At 35.0% G+C, this 19,276-nt stretch overlaps 1 protein-coding gene across 7 annotated transcripts in view; it reads left to right on the forward strand.

Annotated features, from left to right (window-relative positions):
* Nucleotides 1–19,276, forward strand: part of RBPJ (recombination signal binding protein for immunoglobulin kappa J region) — a 96,920-nt gene that overhangs the window by 73,339 nt on the left and 4,305 nt on the right. For all 7 annotated transcript variants that reach the window (XM_036227572.1, XM_016135618.2, XM_036227569.1 and 4 more), the window contains 7 exons: nt 4,157–4,322; nt 8,353–8,527; nt 12,129–12,266; nt 12,421–12,533; nt 17,464–17,604; nt 18,634–18,789; nt 19,119–19,222. In XM_036227572.1, the coding sequence (XP_036083465.1) occupies nt 4,157–4,322; nt 8,353–8,527; nt 12,129–12,266; nt 12,421–12,533; nt 17,464–17,604; nt 18,634–18,789; nt 19,119–19,222 (993 nt within the window). The remainder of the gene's footprint in view (nt 1–4,156; nt 4,323–8,352; nt 8,528–12,128; nt 12,267–12,420; nt 12,534–17,463; nt 17,605–18,633; nt 18,790–19,118; nt 19,223–19,276) is intronic.

Consider the following 19,276-nt stretch of genomic DNA (forward strand, 5'->3'; position numbering starts at 1 on the left):
ATTTATTAGTCCCTGTTAAAAATACATGAGTAAGAAGCTGTAGTAGCTTATCAAGTTAAAATAGGTGTTCTAAGGGTTATCTTTTAACTGTGGTTGCCTGTATTTTCAGTATCTTTATATTATTTGGGTGTGGCCTCGCCAGTCTAAAACACCAGTCAAAAGAAAGCTGGAAGAATCTAAGCTTCTAACCTCCAAAGAATGAAGAAAAAAATGATTAAAAACTAGAGTAACTACTTGCCTACATTTTTACATGTTTGAGATATTAAAGTTTCTAGAGCAGACATGTACTACTAGGTAGAAACAGTAAACTAATTCTTTATACTAACTTTTATGCCTAATAACAAATATTTGCTTGGCATATCTGCTGTCCCATTTGTAGTAATGCTTAGTTTTGCTTTTTCATTAAAGGTCTTTCAAGGTTGAAAAATTAACATCTAAAAAGATTTTGTCTAGAGGAAAATTTCCATTAAAGAAATGAAAAAGTGATTTGACATTAACTTTTTCAAGGGAAGTAATTAAGCAGTGGTGAAAGTGAGGGTGATACTGTTGAGACAACAGTAACGCCATTTGGACAATTAAACTGTGATTCTGAAGTACTGAGAATGTGTGTTAATTGAGATAACTGGTGTGTGTACAAGCAGTTCCTTTTTTTGCTTTTGAATTGAATAATCATTAAAGGGTAATGAGTCTGCAAACAGATAATATAAATGTTGTGTTTAGTTTCATCTAACCTGTCTTTATTTAATATATTGGACTGAATAAAAAGTCTTCTTTAAATCTCTAAAATATTTTCAAGATTTGACCTCAGGATTTGAGGGAAAAGTTGTTGAATCATTCTCTGAAAATAAAGACTGATTGAACTAGGAAGTGAATAAAATCATAAATGTGTGCATATTGCCATCAAGTGGCAGAAAAAGGCATTGTTTGTTATAGTTGCCTAGCTATAGCTACTGGGAAAGATTAGAAAATAAAGGCACATTGTTTGGAAGGATATCCTTTTATAGCAGCTGTTAAACTCTGTAAGCTGTCCACTTGCTTGATGGGCAGACTTTTCATTCACTAAGTGTTTGGTACATATTGACCAACCAACTGTCCAAAAAATCTATTTCACACCTCATTGTAAAGGTATATTTTAATTTTTCTTTTGTTAATTAAGTGGCTTTTTTCTTATCCCCACTCCCTTTAATTTCTTTTGCCTGTGTTCTTCCTCTTTTTTTGTACACATGCTTATCTACTTTTTTACTATATTACTACTGAAGTCTGTGGAAATGAAAATTTGATTCATTAGCTGTTTTTAGGAGGATAGCAATATTGGGATTTTAAAAATATGACTTCATTACATTATGGAAATAATCTCGGTGTTTAGATTATATTGGACTTGCTGCTTTCTCGCATTATGACTCTTTTGAATAGTGTTAGATTGATTAAAACAAGGCTAGCTCAGAAGCAGTTGAAAAGTCTTCATTTTTATTATTTACTACATGATTGGAAAAGCACTTTCAGTGTAGAAAGTTGGTAGTCAGTGTTTAGTGATAAAGAATTTTTTGCCAGCCTTTCTAATTTTATACTCTGTTTCATGTCATTTTATCATAGTACTTTTGAGAGAATCAGCACCACTCTGTCTTTTACAATTTTCACTCTTCTTATATTTTTCAGATGTGAAATAAAAGTACCTTTTATGACAGTGCGTTGAGATTTGACTGCTGTATTTGGTACATTATGCTAAAGCATAGCTCTTTGAATTTTATAGGAGTCTTAATATCAGTGTTCAATAAAATACTAATAGGAAACAAGCTCCCCAAATTGATGTCATCTCAACCTCCTGAGAATATGCCAGCTAGGTATTTGAGTCTGTGCCATGGCAAGCATTGGGTAGCTCCCAGCATTAGAGGCCAGAAAGATCCCTGGTGTAACCTGAATTGAGCCAACTCCAGAACTAGCCCAGCTAATCCAGGCATCCCTCCAAACTTGGAGTGACCTGGAACAGAGCCTACTGCCTCGGCTGTGACCTCTATGTCCGTGACCACAGTGAGAGTGTGTAGGCATGAAAGCTGCTCCTATGGTTCGGATAAATAAAAGACCCAGACCCTCCTCACTCAGCTTGATCCCCAAGGGCCTCCTTGGCTCACTTTCCCGTTACCTCCGCCTTCATCTGTTCTCCCCTCCTCTCAACTCTGGCCACCCTGGTGTGTTTGCTTTTCCCCTCTTCATTGTAGTCCCACTTGCTTTAGAGCTTTTGCACTTGCTCTTCCCTCTGCTGCAGTGCTCTTCCTCCCAGACACCTGTGGTTTTAGGTTATGATTCAAGGTCACCTTCCTAAGGAAGCTTTCCCTGGCCACGGGCCTTCAACATTTAAGTACCCCCTTCTTTCCTTCATTTTTTTCCCTTCAGAGTTTATCACCAGCTAACAGGATATATGCATTATTTTACTTATTTATCTTTTTTTTTCACCTATTAGAGTGTGACTTGCATTAAGACAGGAATTTTTGTCTTTTTAAACTATATTTCTAGTGCCTAGTACAGACTAGGAATGTAATAAATTATTTAGTGAATTAATGAATATTAAACCCAGTCCACTCTTGTAAATTATATGTAAATTGCCTCTAAAGTAGACTTTAAAAGTTGAACAAAAAGCAGGTGGTATCATAGTTAGATTCAATTCAATCAGTATTGTAGTAGGCGCTGAGTGGGAAGCAAACAAAAAGTAGGCATTAGTACGTTAAAGAAGGCCTGAGCACCCATTCCAGCCCGGGGTGTCTGTGTGCGCACACATACGCTTATACACACGTGCAGTGTTATTGTTGTTATTTTTTAAGTCTGCATATTCTTGGTTTACAACGTGATAAAAAGCATAAATTAGTGACCATATTTTAAAATTAGGAATTACATATAAAATTTGACTTCGGGTATCTGTTGCCCAGTTGCCGGATGTGATGAACACCAGCCCACGTGCCTATAGTTCAGCAGTGGGAATGAGTGGGTGTGTACCCTTGGGCTGGCCGGCTCCTGTTGTTTGCTTACCATCAGAGTCACACACCAGTGGCTAATTATCATTGCATTGAAGCTCTTGAAGCTCTTGTTTATCTTACAGTGGGCTTAAAAGAATTAAGAAAAAATTTCCTGTACTCATAACTATACAAAAGTTGTATTTACCATGAGGGCTGTGTGTTTTGAAGGAAGGGAGGGAACTTACTTCTTTGGGTAATTAAAGGATATTCCTATGTGTATGTATTGTATATGTGGTTCACCCATTTATATTACTTACCTGGCTACTATTTGAGTTTACTTGGCTACCATTTGAGTAGGTATTTGAGCTTTCAGTTCCCTTTATGTGACATGGCATAAATGTTTTAAAGTAAGTACAAATCAGCATGTGTAATTAAGCAGAACAAATTATACCCTACATAAGGACTGGATTAATGATCTAACCTATATGTAAAATATAGGGCTTCTGCTAGGCTTTGAAATAGATATTTTTTAATTGCTAAAGAGATTATAAGGATGTCATTCTATCTAGGTGGGAAGAATTTGTGAGGGCAGGTTTTTTGGAAATTAAAACAAATCTGTGCATAGTCTATGAGTTGAAAGGATACAATTATTATTTCAGTTATCCACAGATATATAAAGCATAGTAATTTATCCATTTTGCTTTTAATTCTATTGAGTTTTATTACTATTTTGAAAGCTTCTACTTTGGGCATTGCTCTAATCCTATTTTCTAGATTAATTACTAAATAAAGTTAAGTAATATCTATGCCAATAATGTCAATTAATAATACATCATTTTGAGTAGACCTTATTCAGTAATTGCACATTCTATAGTGGTATATCGTGTTTTGTAACATGTTAGAGTATATTGAATTTGCTGAACTCTAAGCTATTGGAAATTTAAAGAGAATTTCCTAAAAAGTACCTAGTCTAACCAAAAGCATAACTCCAATACAGATAAACCTTATTAACCTGAAAAAATGTAGTCTTTATGGAAGTCTGGATTTCTTGGTTTGCATTATAAAAGGCTTCACTCAAAATGTCTCCTTAGGAGCAGTTCCTTTAGGAACTTTGTGCAGTTCAGTATGATTTTATATTCTTATATATTCAAGACAGGGAAGTGCTTTCTTGAATCTAATTGCATGTTTTTGTTTTTGTTTTGCTTCAGGTTTTTTTGCCCTCCTCCTTGTGTGTATCTTATGGGCAGTGGATGGAAGAAAAAAAAAGAACAAATGGAGCGTGATGGTTGTTCTGAACAAGAGTCTCAACCATGTGCATTTATTGGAATAGGAAATAGTGACCAAGAAATGCAGCAGCTGAACTTGGAAGGAAAGGTGAGATAAGGTTGTGTTGGTTCCCCGTAAAGGGCACCATGGTACCAGAGTGTAGTTTCCTTCCTTGTTTTTGTTGTGATCCCCACCCTCCCCCACCCCCCGCCCATGGCTGTTGATGACTGTTTTTAAAATATATAGATCAGAATCAGAAACAAACTTCTTGAATAGCTGTGGTCTCATCATGATTCATAAAGCTTGAGCTGGTGACACCTAATGGTAGCACACAGTAAGCTTCCTCAGCTTGCTGGCCGTTTTCACAGGCTGTGAATCAGGTTTCCGTTGGCAGTAATAAGTTTATCACTAATCACTCATCTGTCCGATAGGAACATGATATTCAAATAATAATGAAAATACGTAGTTCAGTAATATTTTACTCGACTCTCTTAATTTTAGTCTTATATTGGAAGCAAAGTGATACAGATTTGAAAAATTTTAGAAGCATTTACTTGGGTTATGAAGGTCATACACACATGTTTTCCCTAACCTCTGTGGAGTAGAGCTACACTATAGCAAGGACAGCCACAAAATTGGCTTGACTCAAACTTTTAGGGATTTTCTTTGATTAATTTGCTAGGGAATGAAATTTATGAATTAGTGTTGTTAATTATAGCTTATAAATTTAGAAAGTCATTTCAATCTGTACCTTTATGGTATTCAAAAATAGTTCTTTATTGATTTAGCATTTAACTACTATTTTGTTTTCCCTTGTTACTAAAATTTGGAAAATGGTTAGTACTGATCTTGATGACCAAATGAATGCCTTTTTAAAACAGTACATTAAAAACTATTTCCTCATTCAATAAGTCTTTATTGACTATTTTAGTGTTATCTGTGTTGTAGTTAGCACCAGGGAAAGGGGTTGGAGGGTAACACAGAGGGTGGTGAGCTGGGGATTTGTACTCTCAGATTCGAGTTTAGTCATTATTACAGATAATGAGCACTTAGAAGCCTTAATAGCAACCTTCTCCAAATTTGAATATTTTATGTCATTTGTATCTTTATAATTTTTAACAGTAAGGCTTGTCAACTATGTATTTCAAATTAGGTTTGCGATAAAACATTACAATAAAGGTGGTTTCATCTTAAAATAGCAGTAAAAAGTATTTCTAAATTACGACCCCTGAGCCAAAGGATATATTTAAGTGGTGAGTTGATCCAGTAGGCATTAGCTATATCTCATCTATTTTCCTCTTATGTAGAAAGTCTCAGAGTTATATGTCTCCAAGCTTACATCTCAACATTTGTTATTATGAATAATTATTAGATCTAATTAGAAGTCAGGGATTCTAGCGACCAATGTATTTAACGGTGTTAACTGAACTTCATTGCTCTCTTTAACCAATTCCAGCTTACAACAGTTTTAAGGGGAGTAATACCAAACAGCCTACCCATTTGCCTTTCCCAGAGTCACAGCTGAGTATAGCTTCAACTTTACCATTATATCCTTTCCCCAAGCCCTAGAAATTCACAGAAGAGGAAAGGAATACTTGAGAGAGCTCAAGCATTAATATTATATTTTAAACATACTCATTGGATAGTGCAAAGCTTATAAGCCAAAATCTTATGTTAATATTTAGTTGAAATGAAAAATGCTATTAGAGAAGTCTGTGTAAAATAAAACTTGTTCAGAGTCAGCCGAAGACATCCCAGACAGTAAGAACAACATCATCATGTGGTTGGGGCATAAAGGCATAAGAAAATGGTTATGGTTGGGGCCAGGTAGGCAGAGGTGGCCCAAGCCATGGGGATGCTTAGTTTCAGAAAGAACACTTTGCTCCTGTCTCAAAGAACCTCTGTTCATTTAAGGCAGTCGTATTTTTCTTTTAACAGTCCATTAATGAATGGTACAATTCATCATTACTGAAAAAGAAGGAATATTTATATTACTGTGTATTTTTATTTTAATATTCACTACAACAGAGCTCAGTATCTGTAGCCCTTATTTTTATAAAGGTTATGACATTTGACCATATTTTAGATCTGAGATTTCATTAATGGTGTTATTAATTTGTTAAATATTTACTTTCTCAATTTTACATCTTACATAATTGAATCTAGGTAAGCTATACAACATGTGAATTATTTACCTAATTAGAACACTTGTGTTTTTCTTATTTTAAAAAATTACATCCCTTATACCTGTCTTGCTAGCTTTATTTTGTTTCTGTACTATTTAAATATTTCCACAATACTTTTGCAGTATTAGATCTGGTATTTTTCATTTCAGGGCAAATGTTTGAGTTGTTTTTCATTATTTATAAAAAGACTTACATGCCATTTTCTAGGATTTTGTTAGCTAATTTAGCCCAATGTAACTTTAGTTTTTATTTACTTACTTTATTAAAACCACAATACTTCTTTTTGAGTCAACAACTTCTTTTTTTCTTATGAAATTTGATTAGTTTGTGGTCAGTGGCCTTGTATTTCTTTTTTTATAGTTCTAATAAAATTATCTCAGGTATGATCTTTTTTGTAATTAGGCATATATTTCCCTTTTTTTCAAGGACATATATGTGCATTTGCTTTTTCCAAACAAAATAAAGCCCATTGTGTGCAGGTCCAACCATCTCTGCTCTTTTTTCCTTTCTTTTTGCGAATCTATCTTGTTATTTTCACAGTTTCATTATTTTGTCTGATATCGATTATATCCCTTAACATTAACACTCAAATTAGTGATCTTAACATTTTAAAATCTTCCCATTAGAATGTAATTGCCTTCATTTAGATACATATTTCATTTTTGTTTGACTGTCTGCTTTAGAATATTGATAATCCATTTTCCTAAGCTTCGTCTTACATTGCAGAACAATTTCATAGTTTAGGCTTAATTTGACCTTCAGTGCTTTTTAAAGTGTTTACTCATGGCTCCCACCACAGCATCTCTGAAGCACTTGGAGATCTTTGGGTGAAAAGATCTGTGTGAATGCAAAGTACTGTTGTTTTTATTTTTCTTATTACTATGTACTATGATTAGTTTTATCTTAATTTTGTCTTCTATAGAGCCGTCTCACAGCTTTTGGATTTATAAAAACTTAAAATTGAGTATAAATTATTTAAGATGGCACCTAAATTTTCTTATATATCTTTGCTTTTGAGAAATAAAATAAAACTATGGCATTATTTTTGTTCTACTAAAATTGCCTGTAAGTAAAACTTAAAGATTAAAAACCTAGAACACATTAGCTTATTTCTTAAATGAGTGGTATTTGCCCTGCCTTTTAAAAGAAATACACAGCAGAGGTAGTGAAAGAGACTGATTTAGCCCAATTTTAAAGTATTGATCTTTTAAAAAAATTTAATTCAGATATTTTAAATTCTTAAACTGTATTTGAGCATCATTTATCCAATCTAGAAAAAGAGATCAATAATTTAGTCCCTTCCCTAACTTACAGAGATCAAGGGAATAGGAAATATTTTATAATTACCATATATGTACCAGCATTTATTTTCTAGGAAACTGACATCGTATCTTGCTGTGTTTAGTTTTTCTAGTACCTTTAAATTCATTTCTTTTGGTAATACAGTATGAATTATCTCTTGTAAACCATTTCCTGCATAAGATGTTTTATATGTGTCCAGTTGACATTGTTTTCCTCAGACATACTCTAGTGTTCCCAGTATGTGAACTGTTTTGGGAAGGACCACTCCTAAAATTTTCTACATAATTCAGTTAAATTCTGATAGCATTATTTATATGTTTTCTTTACAGTAAAATTCTTTTTGTTTAAATTAACACTGTAGTATTGATAATTCTGTGATATAGATGTAGAACTATATAAAACAAGGAAAGATCATTTTTAAAAAGTCTTTTAGAGGGTAAAATGTATCACATTGTTAGTATTTTATAGACTTGATAAGAGAGACTGTACTTTGTCTTCAGAGATTAATTTCAGTAATTGTTATAGTAGGTTTTATCAGCTCTTCATTGAAATTATTGCACTGAAGTTTGATCAAACCAAGTCACGGCCATACTGAGGTGTAGGTACATAACCAACAAGGTTTCAGTGCTATTAAAACTTTCCTTTCACAGAACTATTGCACGGCCAAAACGTTGTACATATCTGATTCCGACAAGAGAAAGCACTTCATGTTGTCTGTGAAGATGTTCTATGGCAACAGTGATGACATCGGTGTGTTCCTCAGCAAGCGGATTAAAGTCATCTCCAAACCTTCCAAAAAGAAGCAGTCGTTGAAAAATGCTGACTGTATGTTTACTTCAGTTTTCTTTTTTTACCCCTAACTTCCACCACAAATTAATGAGATAAATTGAACTTTTTTTTTAATTAAAAATTACTTTTTGATTGCCAATTCATTCTTTACTTATATTTTCGTGGCCCTCACTTTATCTGAAAATGTCAAAATCATTCATTATTGCTGCTTTACTGTCTTTGGAGTGAGGCGTGGGGGCGGGTTGTACATTAGAAATTTCCACATGCCAGATTTTGCTAAGTCCATTTCCTTGGTGTAATGTATTTTCTGAAAATTGGAGGTGTTAAAGAGAAACATCTTGACACTAGTTAAAAGTGGTAAAGATAGATTCAGTACTATTGCAATAGAGAAAAAATGGACAATACCTTCTGATCTAATGAAGTCGTTTTCAATCAGAGTTAGTTCTTCACTGCTCCCCAGAGGCATTCAGAGAAATGGGAGTTCTTTTCTTCTTGCTGTTAAAGTGACCGGAGGGAGTGATATTAGCATTGAGTGTCTAGATTGGGTGAAGATACTTCCCTTTCCACAAAGAATTGATCCACCAAGAATTTTAAAAGCACCTCTGAGAAACACTTGTATCACTTGGGCTTTGGAAGGTGGTCCTGAGAATGTAAACAAAATTCTTAACATGGTTACTCTGACAGAAACTGCTATCTCATCAGGACATTTTTAGATTACCAAAGGCAGATGCTGTTTATTTGAATTAAATATTACAGCCCCTACACTCGTTTTATTTTTTTTAATTTTAACTTTCTATTATGAAAACTTTCAAACTTGTAAAATGGAGACAATAATGTAAGGTGACCATCCACTGGGCCTCAACAAGTTTTTACCAATTCTGTTTCATTATCGCCTTCACCACCAACTCTTCCTCTTCCACCTGCCAAGACATTTTAATGTAAATTTCAGACATCCTGTCCTTTCAACCACCATTTTTCAATAGTAACTCTCTAACAGATAACTTTCTTTTTAAACATCATTATACCTAACAACTTTGACAGCTCTTTAATGCCATCTAAAAGCCAGTCCATGTGCATATTTACCTCATTGTCTCAGAAATATCATTTTATAGTTGTGGTTTTGTGGTAATTTTAACATTTGACTTGTTCAAAACTGGATCCAAACAAGATTTATACATTTTAATCTGTAATAGTTTCTTCTCCCCCCATTCAGCCTTTTTTCCTTATCATTTATTCGTTAAAGAAACTGGGTCATTTTTTCTGTTGATTGCATATTCCTCTGTCTCATATTTTCTGTAAATTGGTGGTTAGGCCTAAAGACTTTTATTTTAGAATTAGCTGGTCCTGTATATATTAATTTCTGTGAAATCAGAAGTCATATATCTGATTATTCCACTTTTTGTCATGTTAAGATTGATATAGTAAATTGAGCTGCTGTTAGCCTAATCCATTCATTACAAAGTTTGTCAGCAAACTAATGGTTTTAGTTATCCTTGGTGGTGGCAGCTAAAATCAAATATTTCATCAATGGCTGCAAAATAGTGACTTTTCTAATTTTATTCATAATTTCCGCATTTGTTAGCTATTTGCTTCAAATGTAGTCTGTAGAGAAAAGGCAGGATAGATGCTTATTTATTAATTGGCAGAATAATGGTAATATTCTTTGAAGGTGACCAGTGAGATTTTAGAATTTTTGTTTTGTTTGCTTGCCCTCATTTTGTTTTGTTATATTATGAACTTACGGATCTTTATATATTGGATAGCTTTTAGTCTACTCAGTCATCGTTATTATCATTTGTATTACAGAAAGTTTTAAACATACTAAAATAGACAGTTGCATAATGAAACTTACTGTGTTTATCTTCTAACTTCAACAGTGATCTAACTTCAGGCCAATCTTAATTCTTCATTCTGTACCCCTCTCCCATCGCACTCTTCTCTACCCTCGTTTTAGTTTGATGCAAAGGCAAGACACTATATCATCTGTAAATATTTCTGTGTCTCTCTGAAAGATAGAGTCTCTTGTTTTTTAATACAATCACAATAGCATGATCACTTGAAAACAAACATGTTATAAAATAACTATAAAAAAGAAATAATTTTATCAAGTATCTAGTCAGTGTTAAAATTTTTAAAGTGTCATTTTTTTAGCCCTATATTTGAACCAAAAGTTAAACAAGGTCCACCAGATATTACAATATGTAGTATATGACATGTCCTTGAGTATTTTTTATGTGTGTATTCCCTCTATCTCCATCTCTCTCCTTGTAATTTTATTCAGGAGATAATCTTTTGGCCATGAGAGATTTCCACATACTGGATTTTGCTAATTTCATTTCCTTGGTGTAGTGTAATTTATTTTCTATAAATTGAAGATGTCAAAGAGAAACAGCCTGACACTAGTTAAAGTGGTAAAGACAGATTTATTCAGTACTATTGCAGTAGGGAAAAGACTTCACTGTACCACTGAGCTCAATTCCAAATACAGCAAGGACAAATGGGGATCTATAGACAAGGAACAGAGTGAGGGAGGTCAGTGAATGGAAAATTACTTAGGGTAGACATAGGTAGGGGGATTTTTGACAAACCAGTCTAACAAAATTTTTGTTAAAGGCAGGCCTGGGATATCAGATGTAAAGATGGGGTCAATGAGGAACTCCATCAGATAACTGAGTGGGAAAATGACAGCAGCACTCTCGCGGTAACTGGGCCAGGTGGAACAGAGGGCTCAGAGGAGCTGTCTGAAGTCTGGTCGAGGAGAGAGTCTTTGTCAATACTCAGTTTAGAAGCTTGATCAGAGTTAAGTTTGTTTTTCTTTGGTCTTTTTTTGTTGCTAGAGGGCAGGTCTCGCATCATAGTGGTTAAGTGCTCTTGCATTAGGAGACATATGTCATGCATTCAGGCTATATTTGATTCAAATTACAGGATTTTATTTAACCTCTATATTTCTGTTGACTGTAAGTTTCTTGATGGCAGAGAACATATTTCACTTTCAGAATATTTTCCTGCTTATTTAGAAGAAATCAAAATCTCTAAAAAACATCCACAGACAGTTGCCATCAACTTTGATAAACATCTTTCTAGACCCCTCGATGAATACATTCCATATGATTGGATGTGAGCACATGGAGACACACACACAATCACATAAAAATATTTATTTACCTAATGGAACCATAGTATTCCTACAGAGTGTTCTGTAGTCTGCTTTTCCATTCCATCATATTCTAGGAAGATAGGTATTTTCCTATCAGTGCATTTAGATACATGTTATTTAAATAGGTGAATGATATTGTAATTTGTTTAATGTTTCTACTGTTGGACACTTGCTATTTTAAAAATAATTTCCCTTTAATGAACAGCACTGCATTAAGCATACTGTGTAGCTCATTTAAAAATGATTTTTATGGACTTATTTTATATATTTATTTTATTTTATATCTTTATTTTATATCTTTAGCTTGACATTGACTTTTGGGGAGTGGAGGTATTATCTATATTTGAGGACTAAAACAATTGTTGAAAGACTTAATTATTAAATTATAGTAAAGAGTAATCATAATTCACCATGTACAGATCCCTTCTTTTTCCCCTTCCCCTCCAATCATGTAAACAAGAGCTGTTTTTTCCTCTGCAGTATGTATTGCCTCCGGAACAAAGGTGGCTCTGTTTAATCGACTTAGATCCCAGACAGTTAGCACCAGGTACTTGCATGTCGAAGGAGGTAATTTCCATGCCAGTTCTCAGCAGTGGGGAGCATTTTACATTCATCTCTGTGAGTATAAAAATGTGCATTTAATGTTTTTAGTGTGAAATTGTTAAATTCTTTTTAATAATAAGACATAGGAATCTATTGTTTTGTTGTTTTCCTTAGCAGATTAATGAATTTAAAAGACAGTAATTTGATCTTCTTTTCTGCTCCACTGCAGTGGATGATGATGAATCAGAAGGAGAAGAATTCACGGTTCGTGATGGCTATATCCATTATGGACAAACGGTCAAACTTGTGTGTTCGGTTACTGGCATGGCACTCCCGAGATTGGTATGGGTCCTACTTTTGCTTTAGTAATATGTGTAGTAAAAATTAAGAAAACAGAAAAACCACAACATTCAAATGTAAAAATATACCTCAGTTTCATGCTTTTTAATTTAAAAAGTGGTATCAGTGATCACTGCTATTTATAATTGACAGTGGTACCCCACCTTATTTTAAAAAATACTTGAAGACAATTAGCCAGTCTTTATGATTACAGTCTTAACACCTTCCTGTTGTCTTATTTCTAATAAGTTGTGGTGCTCTTTTCCTTTTTTGGTTGTATATCTGAACATGTTCAATAGAGGGCACTGTAAAATTACACTATGATTTCTTAATGCAGATCCACTGTATTCATTTTTTGTAGTACTTGCTGCATCCCAACATAGGACCAAGTTTTCAAATGCATTGACATTTGTATTTTTTTAGGAATAATTTTTACTACTTTACTTTCTTAGAAGAAGATTTGTTAAAAATTAAATTGGTATTTCTTACTCTGGAAGAGGCAGTATGCATTCTGGGCTTCTTTTTTTCACTAGGAAGATCATGAAACTGTAAAAACTGCTTTTCTTAGCAAAATGAAAGCAAAAACCCCTTCTGTTCCTTCCCCCATAATTCCCCTCTTTTTCTAAAACATAATACAATTTAGTTATGTTAAAGATGGAGGAGTCTTACAAATAAGTGTAATTCAAGGTCAGGTTGAGAGGATTGGGTGAATGAAAGAACATTTGGTATTACTGTCCCTTAATATGCTTTATATTTATCTCTTTGGTGACATATTCATTGGCTTATGTTTTCTGGGACCATTTCAGCAGGGACTAGGTTGATCTGTTCATATCTAAGTAAATGCATCATTTCTTTCTCTTTTTTCTTTTTTTCTATGTCATGATTGTACAAGGTGATTTTTCATTTCAACGTAATAAACTAAAAAATGTGTAATAATATTAATTTATAAAACCTTAAAACTGAGACATTAAAATAAAAAGGGTAAAGGTAGGGAAAAAAGTGTAAAAAAGGGAAAGACACAAACAAACCAAACCAAATCAACATTTATTCAAGTTCTACTCTTACTCATTATGTGTCACTCTGTTCTGAGGATGATATTTATCTGCTTTGGCATTAAATGCTTATACCATAGAAGCACAATTCAGAGGCTTATGCCTCTGATCAGTAATGGCTTATATATGGATTATTTATAGGAGTTAGACTCAGATGTTAAAAATAGTGTTTTCCCTTATAGTTTCATATAAAGACCAGTAGTCTGCATTGTTTGAAAGTCATCTTTAATTGAATATTTTCAGCACTCAGAACTGCATTGCCCTGATTATAAAAATGTTGCCATAAAAAGACTGCCTTACGAAAAGCTGCAGTGCCGTGCTAACATACTGGTAAATACGTCCTTCTGGAGGCTCTGTGAGTGAGGAATTAGTTTCCTCAAAGTCATAGATAGGCTTAAATGGCCTGTACCACTTCCCGTGCCCCTGCACCTCCTTTTACACAGTTTTCAGTGAAGGTGTATTTTTCACAAGAGATGTTCTGTAGCTTTCATATGTGTTTGAGAAGCCTAATTCTGCCTTAATACCATTAAAAGGTACTTTTAATGCTTTCTAGAATGTCAGCTTTATTGGAGAGTTTTTCTTGGAAAACAGTGTCTCTCTAAGACCAAGTTTCAATGTGATAGATATTCTAGTGAGAAGTACTGTCAAAACAGGTGCATTCTGTGTAGGTCTAGCCACTAACCAGAAACACCAGTCAGTCATCTACCCCACATCTGCAAGGCCATCAGACACACCAGAGGTGTGGGGACATTTAAAAATCTGTTAGATAAACTAATCAGTAAGATAAACTCGGTCAACATTTATTGAGCACTTACCAGGTACAGTGCTAAGAATACAGATAAGATATGTTTATTGTCCTTAAGGGCTGTATCTAGTTTACCTCAGAAATATGGTAAATACTATACCAACAATTTACAGAGTCAGCATAGAGGAGAGAGAGCTGGTTGGAGTAACCCTTGATATGTAATGAATGTAGAATTCACTACACACATAGCTTAAGTTATGACATTCATACTACCTGGTTTCTCAGATTTCTTTCCTCTTAATAGTTAGAAATGATCAAAGTAAGTTTTTGATGCCAAATAGTAGTGGACATTTTTGGTTTCTTTAGTGGTGAGAGCTAGGACATTCAGCAGTGTCTCCGTGCAGAGAATTATTGTGGGGAGTAAAACCGAACCCAGCATGGCCCCTGTTCTCGATGTGGTTGTTATTACTCGCTGTGGAGAAGCAGCGAGTTCGCAGACAACAGTGCCACAGACAAGTCTTGCCTCGTACACGGTGGGAGAAGCATGAGTGAGTGCTTGTGCACATACAGGAAGCGTTAGACTTACATCATTCAGAAATCAGTGATTTCTCTAAAATCCTTGTTAAACTTAAATACAGCTTTAAGATCTTAACATTGAATTGAAACATTTTGCTTAAGTTTAATTAGTCTTACAGACTAGTTTGGAAGCTGTAATTGCTAAAGTGTACTGGTTCCCTTTAAACTCAAAAATTCGTGGTGGTGTAAGTAGAATGACAAATTCTAACTATTAAACTGCAGAGCTAAAACTGTGTCAGTATGAAGAATGTTAACTTAAAGATTGAGGTTTTTTCACAGCTGTGGCTTAGCTGAAGAAAAATCTTTGGACATAAGTGAGATGTGAATTAAGTGATAAAAGTCAGCAATAGTGCATAATATTAACAGAACTGTTCTAAGTACTTTTACATACATAGTAATCCTCACAGAACTCTGAGCAAAGTATTACAGTCCTATGTGCACACATGCATTATGCAAATTATTTGGTGTGCCAGGTGAGCAAGACAGACTTGCTGTCCTCATGGAGCTTACATTTTGATAGGGAGATAGACAAAAATCAACTAAAAAAATACCCATATAATATATTAAAAGGTTAATACAAATGATTAAAAAGGCAGGTTAGAAAAGGATAGAGAATTTGGAAAGTGTTTTTGGAATAATCAGAGAAGTTATCTTGTAAAGCTCCTCTGTGTCTAGAGCAGGGGTCCTCAAACCCTGGGCTGTGAACTGGTACCGGTTCCATGGCCTGTTAGGAACTGAGCCGCACAGTAGGAGGTTAGCGACAGGTGAGTGAGTGAAACTTCATCTGTATTTGCAGCCGCTCCCCAGCGCTAGCATCACCGCCTCAGCTCCACTGAGCACTGGTCCCTGGTGCCAAAAAGGTTGGAGACCACTAATGTAAAGACTTTATATTATCTCTGTGTGATAGGAGTCCACTAGAGGGTTTTAAACAGGAAATGTCTGATTTTTATTTAGAAGGATAATTCTGGTTGGTCTGTGGAGAAGGGAACATGAGGGCGTATCAGTGGAAGTAGAGAGACAGGTGGTTGGGCTTTTGCCATAATTCAGGCAAGAGTTAATGATGTTATCCTAGACTGGCATTATAGTGGTAAGGTCGTGAGAGGTGACTGACTGATTTGAAAGTAGACCCATCAGAATTTGTTGATAGATTAGATGATGGGGTGTAAGAGAAAGCAAGGAGTCAAGGATGACACCAAGATTTTTGGATTGAGTGAACACTGGTGCCATTTATTGAGCTGGGAGTTGGGGAATATTCACATTTAGGAGGAAATACTATTTTTGATTAAGATTGAGAAAGCGAACTAGACATCTTAACTGGAACTATTGACTAAGTAGTTAAATACACAAGTTGAATGCAGGAGAGTAAATAGGGCTGCAGATTTGAATTTGGGAGCGGGCAGCCTGTAGTCTAGAAAGTATGGGGTATGGAGAGAGCAGAAGAGGCCTGAGGACTTGGCTCTAGGGCCTGTAAAGGCCATTTAAAGCAAAGGTCTCCCTGAAAGGGAATGTCTGTGTCAGATGCATCTGCGAAAGCTGCTAAGATGGGGACAGAGAAGTGCCCATGGGATTCATCTGTCTGGAAGTCTTGTTGGCCTTGACAAGCAATGATATGGACACTTTGAGACAAAAGGCTGGAAAGCTCAGAGATTGGATGGTGAGAAAGAGGAGTATTCTATAAAGGGGAAAAGGTAAATGGGGTGGTAAGAGGGAGGCACAGAGACAGTAGACAAGGAAGGGTTTTCTTTTGATTTTAGATAGTTATAACATGTTTGTATGCTGTTGGGAGTGATCTTCATAATCATCAAACACTTAGTGATTACCTTCTATGTGACAAGTGACATCTAAGGTTTGGTAGGATTATCTTTCAGATATCCATGTCTGTTTTGTGGAATATTTGGATTATAAGCTTGTAATGTGATGGAAAGAATTCAGGCTGGGCAGGCAGCCAGCTCTGGACTCAGTCCCTCAAGCTACTAACTAGGTGATTTCGAGGAACTTAACTGGCCTTTCTGAGTCCATTTCTAATCTGCAAAATGATAGCTCTTGGATGTTGGATAATGGACTGCACTGACTGCTACACCCACGTTAGCCTTTAGAGATGGTTTTTCCTTTGATGTTGGATTATTTGTCATTGTATTTTATTGGAAAGGTCATCTGAACTTGCTACTCGTATAGACCAACAGGATTAACTGCTGAGTATTTGTTGAAAATGCAGACTGGGAGGCCACACACAAGATCTGTAGGGTCAGAACAGATGTATTTTTAACAAGAACCCTAGATGATTTATAAGCACATTAAAGTTCGAAATGCACTGATCTAGAAAACAAGTGCCTACTTGCCCTATTTTTCAGATGTTCATGGAACAAAGTAACCATTTCCACATTCTAACATGCTTGCAATCTAAAAGTATTTTTAACTTAGCCTTATTGTTTTAAATGTTTTTTGTACATGTAGGTATATGACAAATAACAGATGTATTGTATAGCTTCCTGTGCACATTATACATAACAAAAACTCTCCATATATGATGACTTTTTCTTTTTTAATTGTTGAAACACAGATAATTAGGAAAGTTGATAAGCAGACCGCATTACTGGATGCAGATGATCCTGTGTCACAACTCCATAAATGTGCATTTTACCTTAAGGATACGGAAAGAATGTACTTGTGCCTTTCACAAGAAAGAATAATTCAGTTTCAGGTATGTTTTTAAATTACTTGTGGAATCTAAAATGTGTAGAGTACACAGAAACATGAACCTCTTGTTCAGTATTAATTGTATCCAGATACATGAAGCTGTGTTTAGATATTTATCTCAAGTTCCAGGGTCCTTAACCCACACGGCCGCAGACATGGCAGGCATCCTACGTCAGAGAAGAACTCCATGCAAAAATGTTCTCAGAGAAACAATTAGCATCTAGTTCTGGGGGAAAGCCCTTCAGATTATTCTAAAGTCAGTGTTGAGTGTTAAGAGAGTCCGCAAGAGCTCTGTGCACACCTTGTGTGTAGATGCATGCATATTTTGGGAGAGGATTCATAATTCTCATCACATTTATATTGGGGTCTTCCAAGGTAGCAATGATGACATATTTCAATAGCTATTTTTAACTACATTTACTCAGAAGGCTTTCATCAGGACATGTACAACATGGGCAAATGATTTAATAGGAAAGTTACACTTTGATGTGAAACTTCTTTGGAAACATCTGGAGACCTGTTCCGGAGAGACAGCCACACAGCTGTCTCAGCCCAGCACTGATGGACTGGTATACGTGTCTTAAGGTAGCAGTAGGGGATTTTTGGTTCATATTGTGGTCACTCCTTTAGAAAGTTCATAAGTTTCTAGCTGTTTTCTGAGCAGGAGAGGCACCTATTCTCTCTCTTTCTTAGGGATCCCTAAAGAGTTTTAAGCAGCTATTCACATCATAGATAGTGATCTTTTATTTAACAAATTATTATACAGGTGCTGGTGCATTCTTAAATGGTTATTCTGAAAGGTATTATCAGTTTAATATGTCACTGAAACATTTCATATTATAATAACTACTCTGTGTAAGGTTTTCTTGTTAATATTCTGTTTATGTTTATTTAGGATTTGGCAAAGGACCATGCTTGGGAAGTTTATAAATTTGTACTAAATTCTCGTCATGTTAACAAGTGTTACTTCTTAAAATTGTCTTATGCTATAATGCATGTGAAACTCAGTTTCTAAACATTCTTTTTTCATAAGGCCACTCCATGCCCAAAAGAACCAAATAAAGAGATGATAAATGATGGAGCTTCCTGGACAATCATTAGTACGGATAAGGCAGAGTATACCTTTTACGAGGGGATGGGCCCTGTCCTTGCCCCTGTCACACCTGTGCCTGTCGTAGAAAGTCTTCAGGTGAGACCACTTACTCACAAGTTGCCTTTTATTTCTTTGCAATTTCTCTTAGCTATGACTTGGGAAATTTTATTTCAGAATAATTTTGATATTTCTCTAAATCCTGTGATTTGGGGATTTAGTTATATCTTTTGTTTTTTTAAAAAATGGGAAATAATAAACTTAAAAGCAACTTGTATGTTCTCTTGATGTTTTTAGCTCACTGTCTTTATAATCATGTCACTTAAAAGAAGCATTTTAATTATTCATTTTTTGCAAATGATAATTGATAAACTAATCTGCACTCTGTAACGAGAAATGAAGTTGTTTTGATTTTCTGTGAATTGCAGTTGAATGGCGGTGGGGACGTAGCAATGCTTGAACTTACAGGACAGAATTTCACTCCAAATTTACGAGTGTGGTTTGGGGACGTGGAAGCGGAAACTATGTACAGGTATTTGACAAAACTTTACATTATCCACAGTTTTTGGCGAGGGTGGGTAGATGA

The sequence above is a fragment of the Rousettus aegyptiacus genome, unplaced genomic scaffold (genome assembly GCF_014176215.1).
Source record: "Rousettus aegyptiacus isolate mRouAeg1 unplaced genomic scaffold, mRouAeg1.p scaffold_m13_p_10, whole genome shotgun sequence".
NCBI lineage: Eukaryota > Metazoa > Chordata > Mammalia > Chiroptera > Pteropodidae > Rousettus > Rousettus aegyptiacus.